This window comes from Gorilla gorilla, chromosome 1 (genome assembly GCF_029281585.2).
Source record: "Gorilla gorilla gorilla isolate KB3781 chromosome 1, NHGRI_mGorGor1-v2.1_pri, whole genome shotgun sequence".
Taxonomy (NCBI): Eukaryota; Metazoa; Chordata; class Mammalia; order Primates; family Hominidae; genus Gorilla; species Gorilla gorilla.
The window spans coordinates 201,931,046-201,956,091 of NC_073224.2; the positions used below are offsets into that span (position 1 = coordinate 201,931,046).

General features: G+C 48.8%; 1 protein-coding gene across 1 annotated transcript; it reads right to left on the bottom strand.

Annotated features, from left to right (window-relative positions):
* Window positions 1–13,161: 13,161 nt before the first annotated feature.
* Window positions 13,162–24,993, bottom strand: UTP11 (UTP11 small subunit processome component). Its single transcript, XM_004025496.5, has 8 exons — window positions 24,799–24,993; window positions 21,245–21,306; window positions 19,890–19,992; window positions 19,083–19,196; window positions 18,512–18,605; window positions 18,281–18,411; window positions 14,856–14,966; window positions 13,162–14,116 (listed from the first exon to the last, which is right to left on the bottom strand). The coding sequence occupies exons 1-8, from the start codon at window positions 24,859–24,861 to the stop codon at window positions 14,033–14,035; spliced, it is 762 nt and encodes a 253-aa protein (XP_004025545.1). The 5' UTR covers window positions 24,862–24,993; the 3' UTR covers window positions 13,162–14,032.
* Window positions 24,994–25,046: the final 53 nt, after the last annotated feature.

Consider the following 25,046-nt stretch of genomic DNA (forward strand, 5'->3'; position numbering starts at 1 on the left):
GACAGAAGCTGGGATAAAGCCCACTTTTTCTGACTCCCAGAGCCCACTCAGATGTCCTGGATATGGACCTGGGACATGGACTCCCAGGTCCATGGCACCCCCTGCTGGGGCAAACAGTGTGTTCAGTGCTTGGGTATTTGCCCAAGGCAGGGGAGGTTCCAGGACTCAGGACTGGGCCAGGGAGAGAAGCTGGGGACCAAGGGTGATGGGGTTCATTGGCTAGAAGCTGCTCCTCCCTCCACTACCCCACTATCAGGGTGTGTTTTGAAAACAGAGAGACTCGTTTTTATCTATCTCTGTGCTCAACACAGGGCTCTTATCTTTCTCTGTGCTCAACTTAAATCTCATGAGGCTCAAGGAAGTTGTGTAACTTGCCTGGGATCATCAAGACCGTCAGGAAGCCCTTCTGATTGATCCACTCCAAGCCTCCATGTACTGCGCAGTTCCATGTAGCACCTAAGAATGTGGGCCCTGGCAGCTGCCCAGACATTCATCCTGGCTGCACCACCTATTACCCTTGAGACTTTTGGCAAGATACTTAAGCCTTCCAAACTTCAGTTTCCTCATCAGTAAATGAAGATAATAATAGTGCCTTCTTTGTAGAATTGCTGTGAGGAGTAGATGAGAGATGATATATGTAAACACTTAGAAGACAGCCTGGCACATTGCAAGTGCACATTAAATGTTGGCTATAAAAATAATTTTATATGTACAATATATATTATTATATTATTGCTGAGCTTAAGCAGTGCAGAAAAATAATGCCTAGTGCTTCCCCGGCCTAGAATTATTTCTCTTCATTCTCAAAACCACTCCAGAAAGAAAAGCTCAAGATCCCCATCCCCAGCCTACAGGTGAGGAAACTGAGGCCCAAGGATATTGAGGGCCTTAACTGAGATAACCCAGAAAATTAGCGATAGATACAGATTCTCAACCTATTCTCTACTTCTGCCACTTTGTAGCATCCCCATGACCTCAGTCATGTGCACTGGTCCCCTTCTATGGACTAAGGTTCTGTCCTAGGTTCTGGAAGACAGCACTCAGAGGGTCAGGGAAGGCCTCATACAGGGTGGTACCATCAAGCTGGGTCATGAAGAATAAGTGAGTGTTTGCCTGGGGGCAAGGTGCAGGGGGGTCCTGGCTCTGGGCCTAATCCCAAAGAGCCAAAGTCACTCAGCCTGAACCCTTAGACTCCACTCATTTACTTTCTTGCCTGTCCCGGGACCCTTCCACCAGTAGCCCCCTGCCCCCTCCTTTAACTCCAGCACAGAAAATTCAACTCAGGGTCAAAGACCCTGTGGAGTCACACACCATAAGACTAAGTCTGTCTATAGATTCCTTTAGGTCTCAATTCCTGCTGCTTCTGCATCTCTGCCCAGAGTTTGACCACCAAACCATGCCACAGCACAACCAAGCCTCAAAGGTGGTGCCCACGTACCTGCATCCAGGCCTCACTCCACTGTTCATCCCAAGTTGGGTCATTTGTCATCCCTGGACCTCAGTGTATGAAACAGGCATTCTCCCATTCATTCCTCCATCCATCTATTCTACATCCATCCACTCACCCATTCATCAACCCACCCACCCACTCATTCATCCATCTACCCACTCATCCACTCACCCATTCATCCATCCACGCTTTAACTACCTATTCAACCACTTACCCATCCATCTACCATCCGCTTATCCAATCACCCAATTTAACAACCAGGCCCTATGTTGAGCACAAAGATAGATAAGACCAGTCCCTCTGTTCTCAGAACACTCCTAGATTAGTCTCTTCCTTCCCTAACTCTGAAGTCATATAGGGTAGGTATACGAGGGCCTACATGAAAAAATTGGGAGGAAACAATGAAGTTGATTGTTGCATCTATGCATCCTGTGTGTCAGAGACTGGGAACCTCCATGCCTCACTCATTTCTTGAGGGCCCCACAGAAAGTGTTGTCCATATGGACTCTGCATGGCCCTAGGACTCCCCTTAGCTCTATTTTTTTCTTTCTCTGTTGTCAAGGCTGGAGTGCAGTGGCGTGATCATAGCTCACTGCGACTTTGAACTCCTAGGTTCAAGCAATCCTCCCACCTCAGCCTCCCAAATAGCTAGGGCTACAGGGTACAGGCATGTGCCACCACGGCTGGCTAATTTTGTTTTCTTTCTGTAGAGACAGGGTCTCTCACTAGGTTGCCCAGGCTAGTCTCAATCTCCTGGCCTCAAGCAATCCTCCCCCCTTGGCCTCCCAAAGTGTTGGATTACAGGTGTAAGCCACCGTGCCCAGCCTCCAATTCCTTACTCCAAGGACACAAGTGCTAACCTAAACTGGAGCGATTTCAAAGGAAGTGGGGAAGAGGAAGGAGTTCATGAACATAACTTCTGCCAAAACTGAAATCACCAATGGGACTCGGTTTCTGTCAGAAATGGCAGCAGCATCTCCAGGAAGATATAGGGAGATATCACCACCAGCTGGGGCCTGTCGCCACCTAGCTGTGTGACTTTGAGCAAGACCCTGCCATTCTCTGAATCTCAGTTTCCCCAGCAGTGCAGACTGTGGGGTCTATGGGTTTTCCCAGTTTGAGGTGGTCCTCCTCAGTTCTCGCTTCCCTTCCAGCCTGGGTGGGCCTGCTCCCCTGACAATGGGGCCTCTCTGGCCGGCCCACACATGAGGCGGGGTAGGAGATGACGTGGTTGGCGTCCAGGGCCTGGAGTCCTCTGGCTATTCAACCCCCCTCCCCTGACACAAACAACCCTCAGTTGCCTCCCCCTCCCAGCCCCAGAATCTGGGCACAGCTGGGGCCTGCTCTGCCCTGGCCACCCCATGAATCACCCCTCTATGGTCCTCGGGGGAGTGGTCCAGGGAGCATCCTACGCCCCACACGGGGTGAGGGCCAGAATCTCGGCCCTCAAGCAGGCAGTGTCCACAGGAACAATGGGGGCCTGTGGCTAACAGCCGGAATGCAGCCATTGTCCAGCCCTGGCCCCCAACCCCAAGGCCTCAGGTCCCCAGGCTGGGCAAGCTGGCGTGGGTCGGTGCGTCAGGCGCTCATGTACCAGGGCCGGGGACACATGGCCTCCTACTTCCCCTCACTGGGGAGGCAGGCGGGTAGGCTGATGGGCCAGACCCACCTCCACACCCAGCCTCACAAAGAGTCCCATGCACAGGGTGAAGAGAGGCAAGATGGGGTGGATGGAGCACTCTCGGAAAAGGGGCCTAGCAGCTCTAAGACCCCAACTATACATCACAGTGGGGAGGGGGACCACATTAGAATAATGCAGGATTAGAGTAGGGTTGCTATAGCAATGCATGAGGGCAATACATCTAGGGAGCCCAGCCCCTTGGTGATGTATGACTCTGCCTGGCTGTGGGGAGCAGGGGGAGGGGATGTGTCCCACCCCAGCCTCCAAGGGGAGAGCTGACACCAAACATTCTCTTCACCTGGGGGAGAACATCTGCCTTGAACTCCAAATATAGACATCTCAGAATCCTGTCAAGACTGAAGGAGACGCCCTTCCAACCCAACCTCCAACATCTCACTTTACTCCACGTTCAACTCGGCTCCAACTTCAAATCCCAGCTCTAGCCTCAGCCCTGGCCTCTGCCCATCCTCAAACTCGGCCCCATGGGGTCATACAAAGCCTCCATCCCAGCCCCTTCAGGCCCTGTCCTTTCCACTCCACTGCTAAGGACCATTCCCATTCTGTCTCCCCCAGTACCTGAGGAGATTCAGAGGACTCTATGCAGGGTGGCAGCCAAAGGACACAAAAGGGAGGAGGTAGGATCACCCAGAAACACTCCTTGGCCACACCACCTGAAGCTGTTAATTTGAGAGAAGCCTGGAGAGTTTGAGGGCACATGTGCTGTCCCCTCTCACCCAGATGCCTCCTCATGCCCATGCCTGGGTGCCCCACCCTCATCTCATCCCAGGCGGGACCTTAGCTTCCTGCCCCAAACTCTCAGGGCCACCAGAAAGGTTTAGGGGTGGACCAGCCCTAGTGAGAAAATTGGATGGTGCTCCCAGCAAAGGAGTATTCACCAGAAAAGCTTCACACAATATATGTAATATGACAAAGTCGGGCCTTGGGCTTCCTTTCAGCTGCTGTGTCATTCACACTGGTTTGCCCCTTCTCTGAGACCCTGGACCTCAACCCCCTGGGGACTTCAGGGGAAGAGTCTCTTCAGATAAACCCCTTTGCTACATCCACCTTAGCATCTTGGCAAGGGAAGAGGTGGGGCAGATAAACCCCTTCAATAATCCTAAGTGTGGGCTGGTCACGGTGGCTCATGCCTGTAATCCCAGCAGTTTAGGAGGCCGAGGTGGGCAGATCACCTGAGGTCAGGAGTTTGAGACCAGCCTGGCCAACATGGAGAAACCCTGTCTCTACTAAAAATACAAAAAAAATTAGTTGGGCATCGTGGCAGGCGCCTGTAATCCCAGCTACATGGGAGGCTGAGGCAGGAGAATCGCTTGAACCCAGGAGGCGGAGGTTGCAGTGAGCTGAGACCGCACCATTGCACTCCAGCCTGGGCAACAAGAACGAAACTGTCTCAAAAAAAAAAAAATTAATTAAAAATAAATAAATAAAAAATAATAATCCTAAGTGTGGCCCAGGCATGGTGGCTCATGCCTGTAATCCCAGCATTTGGAGAGGCTGAGGTGGAAAGATCACTTGAGCCCAGGAGTTTGAGACCAGCCTGGACAACATAGCAAGACCCCATCTTTACAAAATATTTTAAAAATTAGCTAGGTGTGGTGGTGTGCACCTGTAGTCCCAGCTATTTGGAAGGCTGAGGTGGGAGGATCACTTGAGCCCAGGAGGTCAGGGCTGCAGTGAGCCACAATCGCATCACTGCACTCCAGCCTGGGCAACAGAGTGAGATCCTGTCTCAAAAAGATTCAAAAAAAAAATGACACCCTGGCTCTGTCACAGCTCTGGTTCCGTCACAGCTCTGGTTCCAGCCTGAGCTGGAAGATGCTGACCATAGAAGTCACCCCTCCCACCAGAGGAGGATATAGGTCAAAGGACAAGGCAGAGCAGGGGGCACTGCCCTCCACATGAGCATGTGCATCCACTCCCATGCACACACATGCAGAGGCACACGCACATACACCTTGGCCCCATCCGTGGTGGTATCCCCACGGTGGAAAAACCTCAGCCTTTCTTTTTCTGTCACCCAGGCTGCAGTGCAGTGGCCCGATCTCTGTTCACTGCAACCTCCGCCTCCTGGGTTCAAGTAATTCTCCTGCCTCAGCCTCCCAAGTAGCTGGAACTACAGGTGCCCATCACTATGCTCAGATAATTTTTTTTTTCTTTTGAGATGGAGTCTTGCTCTGTTGCCCAGGCTGGAGTGCAGTGGTGCGATCTCAGCTCACCGTGATTCTCCTGCCTCAGCCTCCTGAGTAGCTAGCACTACAGGCATGAACCACCACACCCAGCTAATTTTTTGCATTTTTAATAGAGATGGGGTTTCATCATGTTGGCCAGGCTGGTCTCGAACTCCTGACCTCAAGCCATCTGCCCGCCTCGGCCTCCCAAAGTGCTGGGGTTACAGGCATGAGTCACCACACCTGGCCTCGCCCAGCTAATTTTTGTATTTTTAGTAGAGACGGGTTTTCACCATGTTGACCAGCCTGGTCTCGAAATCCTGACCTAAGTGATCCACCTGCCTCGGCCTCCCAAAGTACTGGGATTACAGGCATGAGCCACCGCGCCCAGCCTCTTTTTTTTCTTTTTTCCTTTTTTATTTTTGACATGGAGTTTTGCTCTGTCACCCAGGCTGGAGTGCAGTGGTCCCATCTCCGTTCACTGCAACCTCCGCCTCCCAGGTTCAAGCGATTCTCCTGCCTTAGCCAGCCTCCCGAGTGGCTGGGATTACAGGCACGCGCCACCATGCCCAGCTAGTTTTTTGTATTTTTAGTAGAGACAGGGTTTTACCATGTTGCCCAGGATGGTCTCAAACTCCTGAGCTCAGGCAATCCGCCCATCTCAGCCTCCCAAAGTGCTAGGATTACAGGTGTGAGCCACTGTGCCTGGCTGAAACTCAGTCTTTATTCCTGATAGGGAAGAACCCAGAAAGAGGGTCTCTTCTCTCCCTTTCGTCCAATGCCTCACTTCTCACATTCACACAGACATATACTTTCACACACAAATACACACATATTGTACACATGCTCCTACACGTGGCAGAGAAAAGAGAAAGACTAAAGAAAAAGGTAGGTGGAAGACAGAGTGTGTGCCCAGAGGGCAGTTCCTGGGGAGGGGGTGTCACGGTGCCCAGGGCATGGAGTGGGCAGGAGCCTTCATGGCTTCCTCTCTTCCCTAGCCAGCGACCAAAGGTCAGCCCAGGCAACTCAGCCACGTGCAGTCCACCCACCCTGCCTGGTCAGGTCATGTGAGACCAGGACCGAAGCCTCATCAACACTCCATTGTCTTCCAGAGCCCAGCCTTATGCTGAACCTAACAAGGCCCCTCCAGCCCAGGACTGGTTGGTGGCCCTCCAGAACCTTTGGTTCCGTCCTGAGGGACCCTCTGCAGGGGTCTCACAGTCCCTGCCTCGAGGACAAGCTGGGTGATGTTCAGCCAGATCCCAACCCTCTCTGGGACTTTTACATCCCCTTCTGAGAAATGGGGAGGCGCTGGCCTTCCACTTGCACAGAGAAGGCCTAGGGTGAGGAGTGAGGAGCAGGGGAAGAAGGGCCCTCTTTCTCATGTTCCCTCTGGGGGCACATACCCCATCCCATGCCACCTCCTTGCCCATTCTCCAGATGCTCAGCAGGGAAGGAGAGCACAGCAGAGGGCCGAAGCGCGGCCCTGAAGGTCATCTTGCACGTCAGCACTGGGGCAGCCCCAGAACCCCTTGCGCCCTGGCTCCCCGCCTGGACCACAACACAGGCTCCATTGACTCCCGTGCGCCCTCCTTCCCAAGATGCACACAAAGCCGTGGGCTCGTGGTTACTGCCCACGGGCCCCTGAGCCCCACAGGACCCACCCAGGGAAGGAGGCCAGAGCTGGCTGGCTGGCCGCAGCTCCCAAGGGGCTGGCAGGAGGGAAGGATCGTGCACCTACGCAAGAATCTCCTGGTTCTGGGCAGAAAGCCCTCATAGCCGACCTCTAGGCCCTGTTCTACCCAGGCTGGAATGGAGTCAAAGACCTTGAAGACCCAGCTGGGACAAATTCTCTGCCAGTGCCACCTCTACGCACCCTTCATCCTGTTTACATCTTGCAAACACAAGGACATTCACCCCTGCCACTAAGACTAAACCTGGAGCAAAGCCGCCCTGGCCCACCCTCTGTCTCCCATAAGGGAAGTCAGGTGGGGAAAGATGCTTGTCTGGGGGAGGGGGACTGGAGGAAAGCTGGGGCTGAGAAGCTCCAGCCCCTCTGGGGGCTTCAGTTAGGGGAGGGCTGCCCCAGCAGGATGACAGAGAGATGATTAAACCCACAGAGAAGATTGATAAGGGAGCTAAACAGCTGCAACTCTGCAAGGTAGGCTGGGACAAATCTCATCTTGTCCTGGCGGCACTCAAAGCACTGGGGGGCTGGGCCAGCCTGGCTGAGCTCATGACCTACACAAGCTCCAGAGCAGGAATGGGGGCAGGGGTGGCAGGCTGCTCCCACCTTCTTCCTCAGGGCCCAGCCCCCACTCCTGCCACCTCAGAGCTCCCTCCCTGAACAACACCCATTGGCACCTAGGCGGCGTGCCCCTCCTCCCCGGTGCCCCTTCACCCACAGCACCTCCGTCTCAGCTCTCACTCTCGGTATTATTAGATGTGATTTACAGCGGAAACGCTGAGTCAGACAAACCAAGACTTCCCCAGACAGAGGCAGTGGGAGAAGAGAGGAAGAGTCCAGGGCAGCTGGCCTCCCTGGGCAGGGTCCTCAAAGGGAGTGAGGAGATGGGGACAGGGGTCCCCAGCTTCCAGGATGAGTGGGAAGTTTGCCCCTCCTGTTTCTCCTTTCTGTCCCAGGCCCAGGATCCTCATCTGGGACTCCTGGATATTCAGACCCCTTTTCTGACTCCCAAGCAGCCTCTCAGCCTCAGTCCTGCCAGCCCCTGTCTCTTCCTTGGCAAGTTTGAGAAAACAGCCCAGGGATCCTGGAGCCTGGAAACAAGGTGGTTCTGCTGGGTCTTGTTTCCTCACAGCAAGGCCCCGGTTCAGAAGGCAGCCCCTGACTCCCAGAGATGAGAGGCAGGAAAAGTGCATGGCTGGGGTCCCAGCCCCCTACTCTACAAACAGAAACACGGGCACTGTGTGCTCCTGGGGCGTCCAAGGGCCCTAGAACCGGTGGAGAGCACACATTTCTGCTTCCACCTTGTGCAGAAGAGCACAGTGGGCAGGTCCGTCTCTGCTCCCTGGGTCTCTGACTCCCTGGCAGGGAGGAACTGGGCATTGTTGCCAAAAATAAACGTTCCCTCTCCCGCTCCCTGGCTCCCGGCTCCCGCTCATTAGGATGCGTGGCGTTTGGCTGCGGTCCCACACCTTGCAGCTCATTATAAATATGCAGTCGCTGCTGGCGCTACCCCAATCATCTCTGCAATCAGAGCTTTTAATTAGGTTAATTAAATTGTATCAAATCTCGCAGGGACGCAGTTCACTGATGCTGATGAGGCAGCCAAAACAGACCCCAGCTCCTCCACTAATGAAGGCCGCTGCCTGCCTGAGCCATGAGGGAGCAGGAGCGCATAATAAACGGGCACGTCCTCTGGGAGGAGCTGCTGCCCAGGCCCTGAGCTCTGGGGACCTGGCAGGGGGTCTAAATCAAGCAGTCCAGGCTCCAGCTGCAGCAGAGGCTCCCAGCCCAGGAGCCGGCCCCTTCACACAAGAACCAGGGCAGCTTCAGGAGCCCAGGCACTGACAGCCTGCCACGCTTACATAGCAAACTTGAGGGGGCCCCAAAGATCCACTGACTCTGTCTGGGACTCCTCTTTACTTCTCCCCCAGAATGGCCCAATAAGGCCAGGGCTCCCTCTCCTACACACCTATATACACACACACATACACACACACACACACACACACACACACACACACACGCGCGCGCACACGCACCAGCAGTTAGCCCTGTCACTGCCCCCGGATTGTCTTATTAGCCAGAGTGGCCAGGCTGAGACTAGAAAGCCCATCCTGCCACTGCCAGCCTAGTCTCCATCTGCTATGGAGACCATCTGCCCCTGGCGGGGGGCTGGGGTGGTCTACAATGCTACCAGCCAGCAAGAGGAGGGGGTGCTGCCCCCTAGGCTCCATGTGCCAGATGGACCTTCTATATTCCACCTACCACTCCACCTCAAGAACCCTCTGCCAGGGAGGGACACCTGTCCCAGACCTCCTGGGATCAAATTAGCTAGGGAGGGGAGATGGTCCCTTCCTTTCCTGGTCCCTCACCACCCTGAGTTCACTGTCCCGTGCCCTGGCAATCCATCTCTGGGCACTGGAGACCACAGGCTTCAGAGCTGGAGGGCCCTGCAAAGGTCCTCCCCTGCCTATAAGCAGGAAGGCAGGTGCTGCCACCTCCAAAGGGGCTGTCCCCAACACTCCACTCAGCCTGACTCCAACCCCTCCCCTTAACCCCTCCATCACTGGTCTCAGTGTCTCCGAGCAGATGAGGAGAGAGGATGGGGAAATTTTCAGTGCTCTCGGGACAAGTTGTTTCTGCTATAGAAGCTGGTTTTTTTGGTTTGGAAAGGTGGGTTTTTTTTCTTCTTTTTTCCACCCAGTAATGTGAAAACATGAAACCCGAAACCAACCCCCTACATTTGTCACCTCTGAGAGAAGCCTTTGGGGTAACTGGGAGAAAGCTGTAAATGAGTCAGGCTGATTCAGGGCAGGGGGGTGCTGCCCAGCTGCCTGGGGCACCACAGTTTCATTAACCCGATCTGAGTATGGCCGTCAGGTGACAGATGCAGGGAGGGGAAAGGGCTTCCTTTCCATCCTCTGCTTACCCCCAAACACAGCAGTTCCCTTGATATATTCCCCTTGCCTAGAAAAAGCTGGGTCCTTAGCTCCGTTCTGGACGAGCCTCTCCTACCACCACGCAGGAGCACAGGGCTGGACTGTGCAACCACCCCAACCCCAAGCAGTTTGTTCCCTTTGCATTAAGCAAAGCGGACAAGATGAACAAGGAGACCTAGGTGTACGCTTCACCTAGGAGAAGTAGACTGGACAAGACTTCCTAAATGTGATGATGATGGATCCAGGAATAGGGAGCCAGGAGATTCCTTACAGGGAGCCTGAGAAGCAGCGGAGACGTTCTTCCCTCTGGCCAGAGCAGTTGAGGAAAGAACAGGCAGAAGCATGAACTAGGCAGCCTCCTCTACACTCCAACCTCTCAGCAGTAGGCTTGGGAAGGGAAGCTCTGCCTCCCTTTGTTTTACAGCTTCTCTCTGATCCTTCCCTGCACTTTTTGCTGAGACAGACCTGTGGAGACCTGGTTGGGTACAGAGGGCGCACCCTCTGACCCGGGGAGGCAGCTGCTCAAGCCCAAGAGGCCTGCCAGGTCCGCCTCAAGACAGTACTTCAGGTCCGCCCCCAATTCCTCCACTCACCTGGGGCTTTGAGCCAAAACTCCCACCCACGATTCAGCCCGCCCTTCCCCAACACCCTGCACATAAGGCTCCGGGAACTGGCACGCTGGGAGAACTTGAGTGGGGAGCCCAGCACCACACACCCACTTGCCTCACTGTTTCAAGTCCCAACAGGCCCTGGCCTCACCGGCCTCCACAGGTAGGCAGAGCGAGTCTGCATCTGTTGGCTGCCTTCCCTGCTGGAGGACGTGCAGCTCTAACTGCTCAGTGCCCCACAGTCAGCAGCATGGGGGAGAGGACGGTGAGCAACAAACAGATGCTTAAAGCTGCATGGAGGGAGACCCCTCCCAGGTCTGGGTGGAACCACCCTATGGGAAACTTGGGGCTCTGTGACAGAGACCTCCCTGCATGGTCCTCACTAGAAACAGGAAGGAAAAGCACCTTCCTGCCCAGTCTTCCTCCTGGGGCCACACTCATCTCAAACTCAGGGTGAGAAAATCCCATTTCTTCATGGGAGCTCTCCCCCCTAGCATTAAATTCAATAAGCAAACACATGCAAGTACTTCCTAAGTACAAGGACACTTTTGAAAGAAGACAAGTGTGCTGGGTGGGTGGACACCAAGTCCCTGAGAAGGAATCCCAGCAAAGGGGCAGCAGCTCCACCTGCTGGGCCCTTTTCCACCCTGGCACCAGGAAGCAGTTAGAAATCAGAAAAAGATTGGCTAGGAGCAGTGGCTCATGCCTGTAATCCCAGCACTTTGAGAGGCCAAGGAGGGGTGGATCGCCTGAGATCAGGAATTTGAGACCAGCCTAGCCAACTTGGCGAAACCCCGTCTCTGCGCCTGTAATTCCAGCTACTAGAGAGGCTGAGGCAAGAGAATCGCTTGAACCCAGGAGGCGGAGGTTGCTGTGAACCAAGATCGCGCCACTGCACTCCAGCCTGGGTGACAGAGCGAGACTCTGTCTCAAAGAAAAAGATGAACTTATTCAAGAATAAAGCTAGGGCTTGACACTCTCCCGCTTTGGTGGGAAGGGCCCTAGGATGCGGCAACAGACTAAGACTGAGCCAGGCTTACTGAATTCTCTGTTGGACAGACCTGAAGGGTCCACATCACCATAGAACTGCTGTTTGGAGACTTGGTTTGTACAAGAGACCTGAGCCAAACAAGTCCTGACTCAGAAAATTCCTCCAGCTCCATAGGCTGCCCACAGCCACCTTGGCACAGCTAGAGCAGTATGCCACCAACAGCCCAAATCACCCCTAGGCCAAGAAGGGCGGCTCCTAAGCAAACAATACTCTTCCCTCCCCAACAAGCCAAGAGTCTAGGGTCCCACTGAGCACCAAAGCGGCAAAGCCCTGGCCAATTCTCAGAATACATGGGGCTGGGGCCTGTCTTTGCTTAGTCACAGGGACAGCCAATCTCTTTGCTTAAAATCCTTGAGTCTTGGAGACAGCACTCAGTGTAACAGCAATTCAGAACACCCAGCTCCCCTTATAGCACTCCGATTACCTTCAGCCTGGAACTCACGGTACACCAAAAGGATGGACTTTCCTGCTCCATTTGGCCTGGGAGTGTGCCTCTTCAAACGTCACTGTTTGTGCTCCTGTGCCAGATGGTGTGTAGGTATGCCTGTACCTGTTTATGAGGCCTGAGTTATATGTGCCTTGTGCATCTGTGAACATGAGATTCCATGAGGCGAGCCTACCTTCATGTGGGTGTGTGGTTCGTGAGAAGGCATTTAGGTCTATTCCCTATCCTCTCCCCCACTTTCCCACCCAGCAGGGGCAAGAGACGGAGCAGCAGCATCCAGCTGTTTGACCCCAGGATCAGACTGCTGTTTAGTCTGCTCACTCCCCTGTCCAGTATCACTATGATGAGTCCCTTCCCTGGTTTGATCCTCAAGTCTCTAAAACTTTCAGCATTGACTGAGCTCAGCACCTCCCCAGAAGGGAGTGCATACACACAATGGGAAGCATTTCCTTCCTGAAGGCAAAACCTACTGGCTTCTGTTTCCTGACCCTTCTTCCTGTTTTCCAGGGCCCCTGATTTAAATTCCACTGGGTACACCCTGAGGAAACAGGCTTCTAGTCTAGGCTTGTACAGGAACCTCACAGTCATGGGCACTTATTAAGCATTAACAATTTTCTTTTAAAGCCTTACAATCCACACATGGCTGTTCTCCCTCCATGGGGTAAGGGCTGCGCAAGCCCCCCAGAACCCCGCTCCCTGTTCTCCCATGTTTGCTCTAAGCATGTTCAGTCCTGTCCTTACTGTCCCTGGCCTATAATCCTGATATGGGCAAACAAAGGAAGGAGAGAACCAGAGAAGAGAAAGAAGCTGGCCAACACACCCAGGGGTCCATATTCCCAGAGTGAAGGTCTGCACCAAGCTATTCTAGCCTTGGAATTGTGAGTTGGCATGGAGTGCAGAGGACAGAGACACAGCCAGGCCTATTCTGATTTGAGCTTCATCAATTAGGAAGAGGTGCTCCCGTAGGTTCCTTGTTCCAAGAGTTTATATCTGCAGCTGTTAAGTAAGAGAAAAAATTCCTCCTTGGATAATTTATGAAGCCACCTGAATAGCCAATAAAAGAAGAATGAGTGAGGGTAAAATCAGTCTATCCACTAGATAAAACACTATGCAATCATTAAAAATAATATTTATTTTAACATTTACTCTAGCATATATTACTGTAAAAAGCTTTTGTGATGTAACAAACTGGGGAAAAGCTAATGATTTAATTAAAAAGTAGGACATCAAATTGTTTACTGTAACTATAAAACACAAAAACATGGACAAAAAGTGATGCCTCGTTTTACAAAATGGAGGAAATCAACTAGACTACTCACAGTAATTGTCCACCTCCACAGCTCTAGCTCCTAGCACAGTTAAGCATGCAATAAATATTTGTTATTATTGAATAAGCACTGGGATTAGGAATGAATTAATCTACTTTCCAAATCTGCTGTAACGAGATCCTATGTTTCATAACAAAAAAAATTATGGGCTGGGCATAATGGCTCATCCCTGTAATCCCAGCCCTTTGGGAGGCCAAGGTGGGAGGATCGCTTGAGGCCAGGAGTTCAAAACCAGCCTGGCCAACATGGCAAAACCTGGTCTCTACAGAAAATTTAAACATTACTCAGACATGGTGACACATGTCTGTGGTCCCAGCTACTCAAGAGGCTGAGGCAGGAAGATCACTTGAGCCCAGGAGTTCAAAGTTGCAGTGAGCCATAATCACACACTGCACTTCCAGCCTGGCAACAAAGACCCTATCTCAAAGAAAAAAAAAAATTAAGTGTATAAAAATAAGACTAATTTCACAATCCAAAAACAATTACAGAAGGGAGGGAGATTTAATGTTGTTCATAGAAAGACATTAAATGTCAGACTGACAATTTAGTTATGGTTACAAACCGGAAAACCATGCCATTTGGAGTAATGGAATTTGAAGTTACTAGAAAACGACAACAGATTTTTGATACAGAATGACAAGGCTTATCTATAACACGTCAACGTTTTCGACGACTCTGAAATTTATAAATAGCTGGGGAGTTCACCGTTTCTTTCTTCACCTTCACTTTCTGAGTTTTATCCTACAAAAGAGTAAAAAGGTGATCAGTAAAGAGAAGGAAATGGTTTTGTAAAATCGAAAGGTTAATAAACTATCTATTAGCACCTGTTTCAGCCCTTCTCAAAGTTGAGAACAGACACAGCCCTACTGCCCAAGGCATCCACTGTAGGCAATGAATTAACTTCTCCCCTAGGCATCTAGAAAGTACTAGCTGTGTACAGTCCTAGGAAAACTGAGAAGAAAGGTGTTCAAGTAGTTGTTTCATTTAAAATTATAATTTTAATTCTCTCACGGAACCCCAGTTGAGAAAGGCTGACCTAAATGATCTACAAAGCTAAAGAATTTGACATTTAGAGGAATGATAAGAATATGAAAGAGGCATCTTATATTCCTCAGCTCTGCTATTTAACTACACAATGTTGTCTATTTTTAAACACCAATGAGTGACATGCACTGTTTTGTTAACCTGTTTAAATGTTACGGGAGCTGCTCATAAGCTATAAAGTTCATATGCTACCCGATCCTACCCTTTGCTGTTCCAAAGCACTGACTAATAACCCCCTTATTACCTCCTTAATCAAGGCGCATTTCAACACTGTCAGAGTAACAGACACTGGCTCAAACCACTGCCCCTGAGGAGCAGACATTTTCACTGGGGTTGATTTACACACAGCTGAAATCCAGTCTGAGTTAAGACCTTTACAAGAAAGAAAACGGAAAAAAAAAAAAAAAAAAAGAGGCCTAAGGCTCTCTCTCCTCACCATAAGATCTTTGCGTGTTTGAATTTTCTGAGCAATAACGAACAATTTCTTCTCTCGTTCAATCCGCTGTGTCAGGCAGTTATACTGCTTTTGCCTTTCTTTAGCTATTCGCTGGAGAAGAAACACACACATTCTCAGTGAACAATGAGCAGGACAAAAATGAGTAAGAAACTGTTTCTTAATCCATTTAAGCCAACTGCATAGTTTCATCAACTCCCTTCTTTCACCAGAATCAACATAACGTGGTGACAATAACGTTGCCCATTTTAGGAACATCACATTCTGGAGCTGAAAGGAACCCTGGGCCAGAAGCAGTGGCTCACGCCCGTAATCCCAGCACTTTGGGAGGCTGAGGAGGGAGGGTCACTTGAGCCCAGGAGTTCCAGACCAACGTAGGCAACATAATGAGACTCTGTCTCAAAAAAAAAAAAAAATTAAAAATTAAAAAAGGAACCCTGTAGACTATCTTATTGAAACCCGTCATTTACAAACGCAGAAAAATGAGGCCCAGAGAAGAAGTGGTCCAAGGACTCACAGCTCACCTGGAGCAGAGTCAGGACCGTCCCCCTCTCACAAATCCCAGGAATCTTTCCACTACTACACTAAGCTGCTTCAACCTTTGTGTGAGTGCCACAGTCACCTGAGATGATGGCAGGAATGAATCAGTGTTGGAAACCCTACACAAAGTGAATGGAGAGCAACAGAAGAGTCCGCAACAGAAGGGTCCCCAGGCAGTGTGCTGGTGCCTGAAAATCTTACCACTCAGAAAGCAGAAGAATTTTTTCAGCAGAAGCTCACCTGAGAATTCTCACTGCTAATGACTCCTCAAAGATCAGTGGGGTCCTTACATTTTGGGGAATCATCAACCTCAGAGAAACTGATGAAAGCTTTGGGATCTTTCTTCTTTTTCTTCTTTTTTTTTTTTTTTTGAGGCGGAGTCTTGCTCTGTCGCCCAGGCTGGAGTGCAGTGGCACTATCTCGGCTCGCTACAACCTCCGCCTCCTGGGTTCAAGCAATTCTGCTGCCTCAGCCTCCCTAGTAGCTGGGATTACAGGTGCCCGCCACCACGCCTGGCTAATTTTTGTATTTTTAGTAGAGACAGGGTTTCACTACGTTGGCCAGGCTAGTCTCGAACTCCTGACCTCAAGTGATCCACCTGCCTTGGCCTCCCAAACTGCTGGGACTACAGGCATGAGCCAGCATGCCCAGCATGGGATCTTTCTTGAGATAAATGTACATACACGTTTGTAAAAGGTTGTGCAAGCACATATACCTATCTGCACAAAATACTAGTGAGAAAGGGGGGTTTTCACAGACCTCCTAAAGCTCACTCATGGGTTGTCTACCCACTCCAAGTTACAGACAAAATATCCTTGCAATCCACCCACCAGCAGTCTCTTAATAAAAATGATTTTGCAGTAAACAAAATAGAAAGAAACATCATTACTAGACAAAAATGGCAAAAATCTAAACCTCCCTAACTTCTCAAAAGCTATGCTGGTGAACTATTCTACATGCGAATTTGGAATACTAATCTCTTTAGGGACTACCACAATTCTTGAGAAGCGTCAGTGACACGGCTAACTGAAAGTACACCTAATTGCCGGGCGCGGTAGCTCACGCCTGTAATCCCTGCACTTTGGGAGGCTGAGGTGGGTGGATCACAAGGTCAGGAGTTCAAGACCAGCCTGGCCAAAATGGTGAAACCCTGTCTCTACTAAATATACAAAAAATTAGCCAGGCGTGGTGGCGGGCACCTGTAATCCCAGCTACTCGGGAGGCTGAGGCAAGAGAATTGCTTGAACCCAGGAGGCAGAGGTTGCAGTGAGCCGGTATCATGCCACTGCACTCCAGCCTGGGTGACAGAGTGAGACTCCGTCTCAAAAAAAAAAAAAAAAGTACACCTAATTGACAAACAACAGGGTTATCACAAGAACACTCATGAGCAAGCTCTTTGGCTGGAAGTGTTATCTACAGAAGGAAATATTACTGGGCCTTAGACTTCAATAATTCACGGATTCTAGCACAGTCTCACAGCAGTGGTTTCAGACAGCTTTTGTTTTCGCTTTATTGCACAGACTGTCAGATTTATGGGATTACCCAATATAGTCAAACTAATTAGGGGTATTTATATTACTAAAGCAAGTTTAGCTGCCTCTGAGCTAGAGAAAACTGCTGTGAAATTAAACATTGGAAGCAAAACTGATGCAGTGTAAATGATTCAAATCAAAACAGAACAGCTGTCTGCTTGAAACACATTGACAGCATTTTTTTTTAATGAATCAGTCAGAAGAGTTCAACTCCAGAAGGCTTTCAGGAAAAGCATGTCTTCTGCACAACCCAGTTACAGTGACGGAAAGCACCATAAGGAAAAGCCAAAACAAAATTTTTGTTACAATACACAATATGAAAGACCTTTTGGGCAGGCATGGTGGCTCACGCCTGTAATCCCAACACTTCAGGAGGCCAAGGCGGGAGGAAACACTTGAGCTCAGGAGTTTAAGACCACCCTGGGCAACTTAGCGAGACCCCGTTTCTACAAAAAAATTTAAAATTAGCTAGGCATGGTGGCACACACCTGTGGTCCCAGCTACCCAGGAGGCTGAGGCAGGAGGATCGCTTAAGCCCAGAAGGTGGAGACTGCAGTGAGCCATAATCACACCATTGCACTCCAGCCTGGGTGACAGTGAGACCCTGTCTCAAGAAAAATAAACACAGAAAGACCTTTTGATGTGCGTATTCACTGCTGAAGTTTCAATATTAAAGTATTCCAAATCCTTTAATCTTCAGCAATCCCTTTCTCTGCATTTTCAAAACACTGGCATCTGTTACAAGTATTAAAAGCACAAAGCGCAGGGTCAGAATTGGGATTCAAACCCAGGTCTAAAGGCCAGAACCTAAGCTTCTGACCACTATACCTCCTCCGATCATAGAAATCAGGAAGCCCTTCTCCACTTCCATCCCATCATCAAATCATCCTACAAATCCACTTTTCTAAGGGAACTCATGAGTTTTCCATAAATAAATAATTATTTTAGGCCAGGCACAGTGGCTCACGCTTGTAATCCCAACACTTCGGGAGGCCAAGGCAGGCAGATCAACTGAGGTCAGGAGTTCAAGACCAGCCTGGCCAACATGGCGATACCCCATCTCTATGAAAAAATACAGAAATAAGCTGGGTGTGGTGATGCACCCCTATAGTCCCAGTTACTGGGGAGGCTGAGGCATGAGAATTGCTTGAACCCAGGAGGCGGAGGTTGCAGTGAGCCGAGATCGTGCCACTGCACTCCAGCCTGGGAGACAGTGAGACTCTGACTAAAAAATAAAATAAATTTTAAAAATTATTTTAAATGCAGTAGCAAAAAAAAAAAAAAAACACCTTGATTCCCCTAAACTCACATGTGAAGAACAACAGAGAAAATTACCTTAAGTCCAGCCTGATTGGTAACTCCTTTCACTTTTTCTTTCTGCAAGGTCTCTATCCTGGGCCTATTAAAGACTCTGTCGACTAGCTCCGGGGCTGTTTGCAGGTGAGTTGCGACGTCAAACTGTTCGACTAAAATTCAAGACAATCCTTAAGGCACTGTCGGTTTCTAACACCAAATGACACAGACTGGCATGGTAGACTGTCCCAGAAACCTTCAAACATTTCATACCTTCCTTTTTGGTGTCAAAAAAGAATACATGCTTGTTCTGTTGCTTCCCCTGGAAATCCAGCAGATGGAGCTCTGATTTTAGTCTTTCGATTTTCTAGAACACAGAATATGGTCTCACTTTATATTAGATTCTTCTACGGTACCAAAAAAAAAAAACTGCAAAAGTTTAAACCATTTCACATCATTATTGCCAGCCAGCAAAGAACTTGCTTTATTCTTTTAAAGGAAAGGATCCCAACAAATATCAGGTACTGGGCTAGGCACTTCCCGAGACGCACTTAATCCCTGCAACAGTCGCCTGAGACAGAAATGAGGGAAGAGCCTCAGGGAGTTGAATTTGCCCATTGTCATGGGGCTAGTAATTTATGGCAGTGCCAGAACTCAAACCTAGGTCTGTCTCATTCCCAAACCTGAACTCCTTCCACTCTACCATGCTAACTATATTTCTAAATCATTATTACAATCAAGTGAGATTGTAAATGCCAGAAGAAATTAATGAATAACTTGAGATTGATGAATTTAAGTTTCCCTTCTTAACCAATAAAACCAATCAGAACAAAGAGTGAATTACCTTAGCTTCTGCAACCCTCTTCATTTCTATATATTTGACGTCCTGAGTTCTCATCAGCTTTAGTTGTTCTGGGGTTACTTCTTCCTTAGTCTCCTTAATAATATGTACTCCATCCTAAAATCCAAATTTAAAAGATATAATCCCTATTAGATTAAAATCATTAATAAGTTGTTGGCACAGTGCACGGCTAGAACAAAGACAACCATAGGCCAAGTGCAGTCACTCACACCTGTAATCCCAGCACTTTGGGAGACCGAGATGGGCAGATCACTTGAGGTCAGGAGTTCAAGACCAGCCTGACCAACATGGTGAAACCCCATCTCTACTAAAAATACAAAAACTTAGCTGGGCATGGTAGTGTGTGCCTGTAGTTCAGCTACTCGAGAGGCTGAGGCACGAGAATCACTTGAACCCGGGAGGCAGAGGTTGCAGGGAGCCGAGATCGCACCACTGCACTCCAGCCTGGGCAACAGAGAGTGAGTCTATCTCAAAAAAAAAAACAAAAAGACAACCAAATGCTGTATGCTAACAGCAATCCTAGACACAGGCCCCTGAGGCGTACGTTCAATGTAGCACCTCCAGTCATCCGTCCTAGAACAGCTCCAGGTATAAGACAACCCAGATTCAAAGGTAAAAATGCACGCTCCTCTGGAAGTGGAGGGTTTGCCTTGGACACTGACCAAGAGCACCTGGAGTAACCAGAGAAGGGTTAAATTAAGGCCAAGGATTCTTCCTCTCCATCTTCTCCCTGTCCTTATTTTCCAATGTGTGGAGCTCAAAACACCAACCAAGCCATTGGGCACCCACCTGGAGTTTAACCCGAGTCATTTTGTAGTAGAATTCATCTGGATTTTTTTCAAGAGCCTTCTTCCGGAGAGCTTTGAGGTATTCTTGTTTTTTACGGTAGTCACTAAAAGACAGGTTAAATGAGGTTCATGGCAAAAAAAAAAAAAAATAGATAATTTTAAAAAACCAAAAACCCACAATAAGCAAACTTTACAAGCATCTAAAAGGTCACACAGAGTGAAACTCAAAAAAGCCAAAGCAGTGACTGGATCTACACACTCCACTGTCACTGAGCTGAGCTCATGTCTTCACAGGGTCCACAATCTAATCAACAGTTCCTATTCCAGTGGAACCTGAAATTAACTGTCCCCAGCCTATATATGTTTCAGTGCCATTTATATCATTACAGGGAGACACCAAACAAAGCACAAATTAAAACTCCTTAGACAGGATATGGTGCAAGCTTGGGCACCAAATGACCACATATAATTCAGAAACTACACAGTACAGTATAGCGCAATGACTAGAATCATGGACTCTGGAGCCAGACAGCATGGGTTCAAATCTGGACTTGACAACTTCTGGCTAAGTAACCTTGGATAAGTTATTTAACCATCCTGCATCCCAATTTCATTTGTAAAATGAATACGGTAATAGTAACCCATCCCAGAAGGTTGTTGGGAGGGACAAATCAGTGTAAAAACGGTAAATATCCTAGAACACTGCCTGGCCCAATAACCATACTTAATTATCATTAGCCTTAAAATCTCTGGGACCTACAGAAACCCATTTAATCCATCACCACCATCTAGACCAGGGGCATAAAAAGGACCTCAGCTGACATGTATCGCTAACAAATAATTAAGAAGTATTTTGCAAACAGAGTGCTAACAGAGAAGAAGAATGGGGATAATTGTTTTATAAAATGTTTTCAGAGTTCATTATCACCCACGCTTGGTCTCATGAATCCATCTTTCACATCTCTTCATTCCACATCACACACATGGTGATGTAAGAGACTCAACAAATGGAATTTCAGATTATATCCTGCACTTCAAGAAAACAAAGAGAAAAAGATTCAGCTTTGGGCTCAAACACCAAGGCAGAGCCAAATCAAAGCCACTATGAGAAAATGATCTGGAACAACATAATACAAATAATTCACAATGCAACTACAGTTAAATAAATAATGATCTGCCTAAACAAAGAGAGAAATTTAGGATCACAGAAAAAATTATCTGACAGGCTGCCAGAGCTTTGGCCATTTTATCAATGGCAGGAAATTATCCCCTGTTGGACACTCAGGCAATTCAGCCGCAGTGCAAGGAGGTTGTAAGCTTTCCTGGCAGCGCCTCTACCAGAAAGACTGAACTCACTCTGCACGAAGTTTGTAATCTTTCTTTTTCTCCAGCAGGCCCAGATGTTTTCGAAAGCCAGGCTAGAAGACAAAAGAAAAAACAACAGTGCTTAGTTTCCTCCGCAAACACATATCCAAATCAACACGACATCTAACAGGCACAGGAGTCTCTGGAGTGCTCAGTAAATCCAGTCCTTGGAGCTAACCCATGACCCTGTTCCCTCCCCTCCCCACAACTGGGCTCTGCCCAAGGATGAGAGGGACCCTGCCAGCACCAGACAGGTCACAAGCACTGCTGTAGTAGGTTTCTTGGCCTATTAAGGACAGAGAGAGGCAACAATGACTCGGCACTAAGCAAGCAGTTGCCAGTTGTACTAAAATTACTACCAACTTAATCCAAGGGTTTATAAAATACTACAAAGAGAAAACATAGTAACAGGGAGGCAACTGTGGTAAGGGAGCTAAATTTAGAGTCTGGAGATGTGGGTTCAAATCCAAGCTTTATCTCTGAACAATCTGTGACCTTGGGCATGTCACTTAACTTCTCTGAGCTGCTATTTCCTGACTGTAACATGAAAATACTACCTGCTTCTCCGGGTTATACTGAGGATTCAAGGAGCTTCTATTAATGGTAATGCCTGCACATGGCTTGACATATAGCAGCTTTCCAGCATGAGTTTACTATTATTATTATACTTGTGGTACTCAGTATGAGAAAAAAGTATGACAGAAAGTACTTTCTCTGACATAGACTTGGAGAGCATGGAAGGTATAAGGATTAAATCTCGGTATGATCCTTCTACATACTACCATTTGTTGAGCACTTAGTATATGTCAGGGTCTTGCAATGTGCTATGCTCCTTACACAATTTCATTTAATCCCCACCACAATCTTGGAAAGAAGGTGAAACAGGCACTATTGTTACCCCAGTTTTCCATAAAGGGAATGAGGTTTAGAGAATGATATGCCCAAGAACACAGAACTAATAAGTAGCAGAGCCAAAACTAGAACCCATTCTCCCTAGGGCCATCACAGTAGACTGAGTCCTCTTCTGTTGCGAATAATCTTAACATTTTGGGAAATGCATACACTTCTCCAGTGTTTAAACTTGTATAATAGGCCGGGTGCAGTGGCTCATGCTGTAATCCCAGCACTTTGGGAGGCCACAGTGGGTGGGGCACCTGAGGTCAGGAGTTCAAGACAAGCCTGGCCAACCTGGTCAAACTCCACCTCTACAAAAATACAAAAATTAGCCGGGCATGATGGCAGGTGCCTGTAATCCCAGCTACTCAAGAGGCTGAGCTGGGAGAATTGCTTGAACACGGGAGGCGGAGGTTGCAGTGGGCCAAGATCACACCATTGCACTCCAGCCTGGGCAACAGGGCGAGACTCCGCCTCAAAAAAACAAACAAAAAAAAACTTGTATAATAATTTGGGTAGGATTTTTAACAGTCATCTTTCTCATCTTTTATCCTTCAAGTGATGCAATAAATAACTATTTAAGGCCAGGCTCACACTTGCAATCCTAGCACTTTGGGAGGCTGAGGTAGGCAGATCACTTGAGCTCAGGAGTTCGAGACCAGCCTGCGCAACACAGTGAGACCTCATCTCTACAAATTAAAAAAATAAAATAAAATTAGCTGGGTGTCACGGTACACGCCTGTGGTCTCAGCTACTCAGGAAGCTGAGGCAAAAGAATGGCTTGAGTGAGGGGGTTGAGCCTGAAGTGAGCCGTGATTGCCCCACTCACTCCAGCCTTGGCAACAGAGGGAGACACTATCTCAAAAACATAAGTAAAATAATACCAAACCTCCCCTAATAATTTTAACTTTAATTACAGCAAAGGGAGGTTGACAGAGTAGAGAAAGCAAGCTAAAGGGTCAAAAAAGCAACAACATGAGGTGAGGCAGAAATCTTGAAATCTCTCATGTCCACCCGAATGTACAACCGCATTACAAAAGGAAACCTGGTATTGTATCTGAAATAGTTTACGTAATAACACATACACCCTCCATACAAAATATCTTCAGTAGCTCCCCTGCTGCCCTACTGAAGGATCTGCAGGATAAAGTCCAAACTACCCAAATATGGAACGTTTGTGTCAACGGTTTACCCACCTTTTCAGGATGGTCTTCTTCTCACCTCTTCCACACAGGCCTTCTGTTCCTACTCAGCCATGGCCATGCCATGTCCACAGCCAGCTCTGAAAGCCCTCTGTCTTCTCTGCTAATCCAATTCCACTACTTACAACTGTGACTTTGGATATACTATTCAATCCCTTTAAGCACCAGATTCCTCATTTGTAAAATGAGGAATGAGGGTAACATCCACTTCATAGGGATGTTGTAGGATTACATGAGACAATTGTAAAAACATGCAGGGCTGTGCCTAGCATATAGTAAGTGCTCTAAAGGTGATAGTTTTGGCCGGGTGCAGGGGCTCACGCCTGTAATCCCAGCACTTTGGGAGGCCAAGACGGGTGGATCACCAGAGGTCAGGAGTTCGAGACCAGCCTGGCCAATCTGACAAAACCCCATCTCTACTAAAAATACTAAAATTAGCAGGGCATGGTAGTGTGCACCTGCAGTCCCAGCTACTCGAGACGGTGAGGCAGGAGAACCGCTTGAACCTGGGAGGCGGAGGTTGTAGTCAGGCGAGATCGTGCCACTGCACTCCAACCTGGGCAACAGAGTGAGACTCCATCTCAAAAAAAAAAAAAAGTTTGATATATGCTATTAAGCAGGAAGACTGAACTGTAGTTAAGAGGCCTTAGTTCTATCCCACCAGTCAGCTGCACAACTCTTTCCCCTGTCTTCCTCATCTGTAAAACTAAGTTGGAGCACATATGTATAACGGCCTTTCTGAATCAGATATTACGCACGGGATTCCTGACAGTGTATCAACTGATTCTGCATATAAGCTTATTTCTACTCAACCTCCCTACACAGACACATCCACCATAGAAATCCTAGAACTGTTTACTCTGTCTGAATCTGGTGTTTGTAACTGGACAAGTCACCACTCTGGACCTCAGTTTCCTCATCTGTATAATGGGAATGGAAAAGGCCAACATTAAGGGGTAAGGCTTAAACAAAAAGCACATGTGGCAGATCTTCATGAACCACAAGCCCAGCGTGATGATGATACCACATTAGTAACCACAGTCTCTTCGGTCAGGGCCCCCATATGCAGCAGGCGGAGCTGCCCATTAGACGTGGGATCCAATTTCAGCCTGGCAGTTGTTGCCTACATGAGCTCTGACCTCAACTCCTCAGAAGAGACCGGGCATTTGACAAACATCTTACTCAATCACCACACTGAAATCTTCCAGAGCAGGTTTTATATCCCCAAGGAAAGGGGGGCACCCCTGCTTTTCCTAGAACGGAAACGACAAATCCCCTCCACTCGTTCCCACGAAGCTCCGCCCCAGCCACGCCAGCGTCATTAGCATACATTTACGTGCATTTATATACTATACAGTTTGGACCCGGATCCCACGGTGGCGACAGGGTTGGGGCGAGAGTAACACATGGCGACAAAGGCCAGCACTCGTGGGGCCTGTATGGTCCTACCTGGCTTCGCTCTCTGTGTTCCCGCTGCCGGGACTTAGCCGCCTTCCGAAAAGCCGCCGCCATGTCTGTACAGCCTTGGAAAAGCTCAGAGGACAACGCCGGATCCGCACTGCCTCTGCAGCCAAGTCCACTGATTCCTACCGGAAATAGGCCTAGCCGCCGACGGTTTAGAACCGCCCACTTCCTCTAAGCAACCTATCCGGAGCCGGTTTTCAGGAAGTACGTCATTCAACAGAGGCAGTCACCGC

Coding starts and splice junctions, on each gene's coding strand:
- UTP11 (XM_004025496.5), bottom strand. CDS start 24,861: ATGGCGGCGGCTTTTCGGAAGGCGGCTAAGTCCCGGCAGCGGGAACAC. Junction 18,606..19,082: donor AGAGGGTTGCAGAAGCTAAG/GTAATTCACTCT, acceptor TCTGTGTTCTAG/AAAATCGAAAGACTAAAATC. Junction 14,967..18,280: donor CCAATCAGGCTGGACTTAAG/GTAATTTTCTCT, acceptor TTTCTTCTCCAG/CGAATAGCTAAAGAAAGGCA.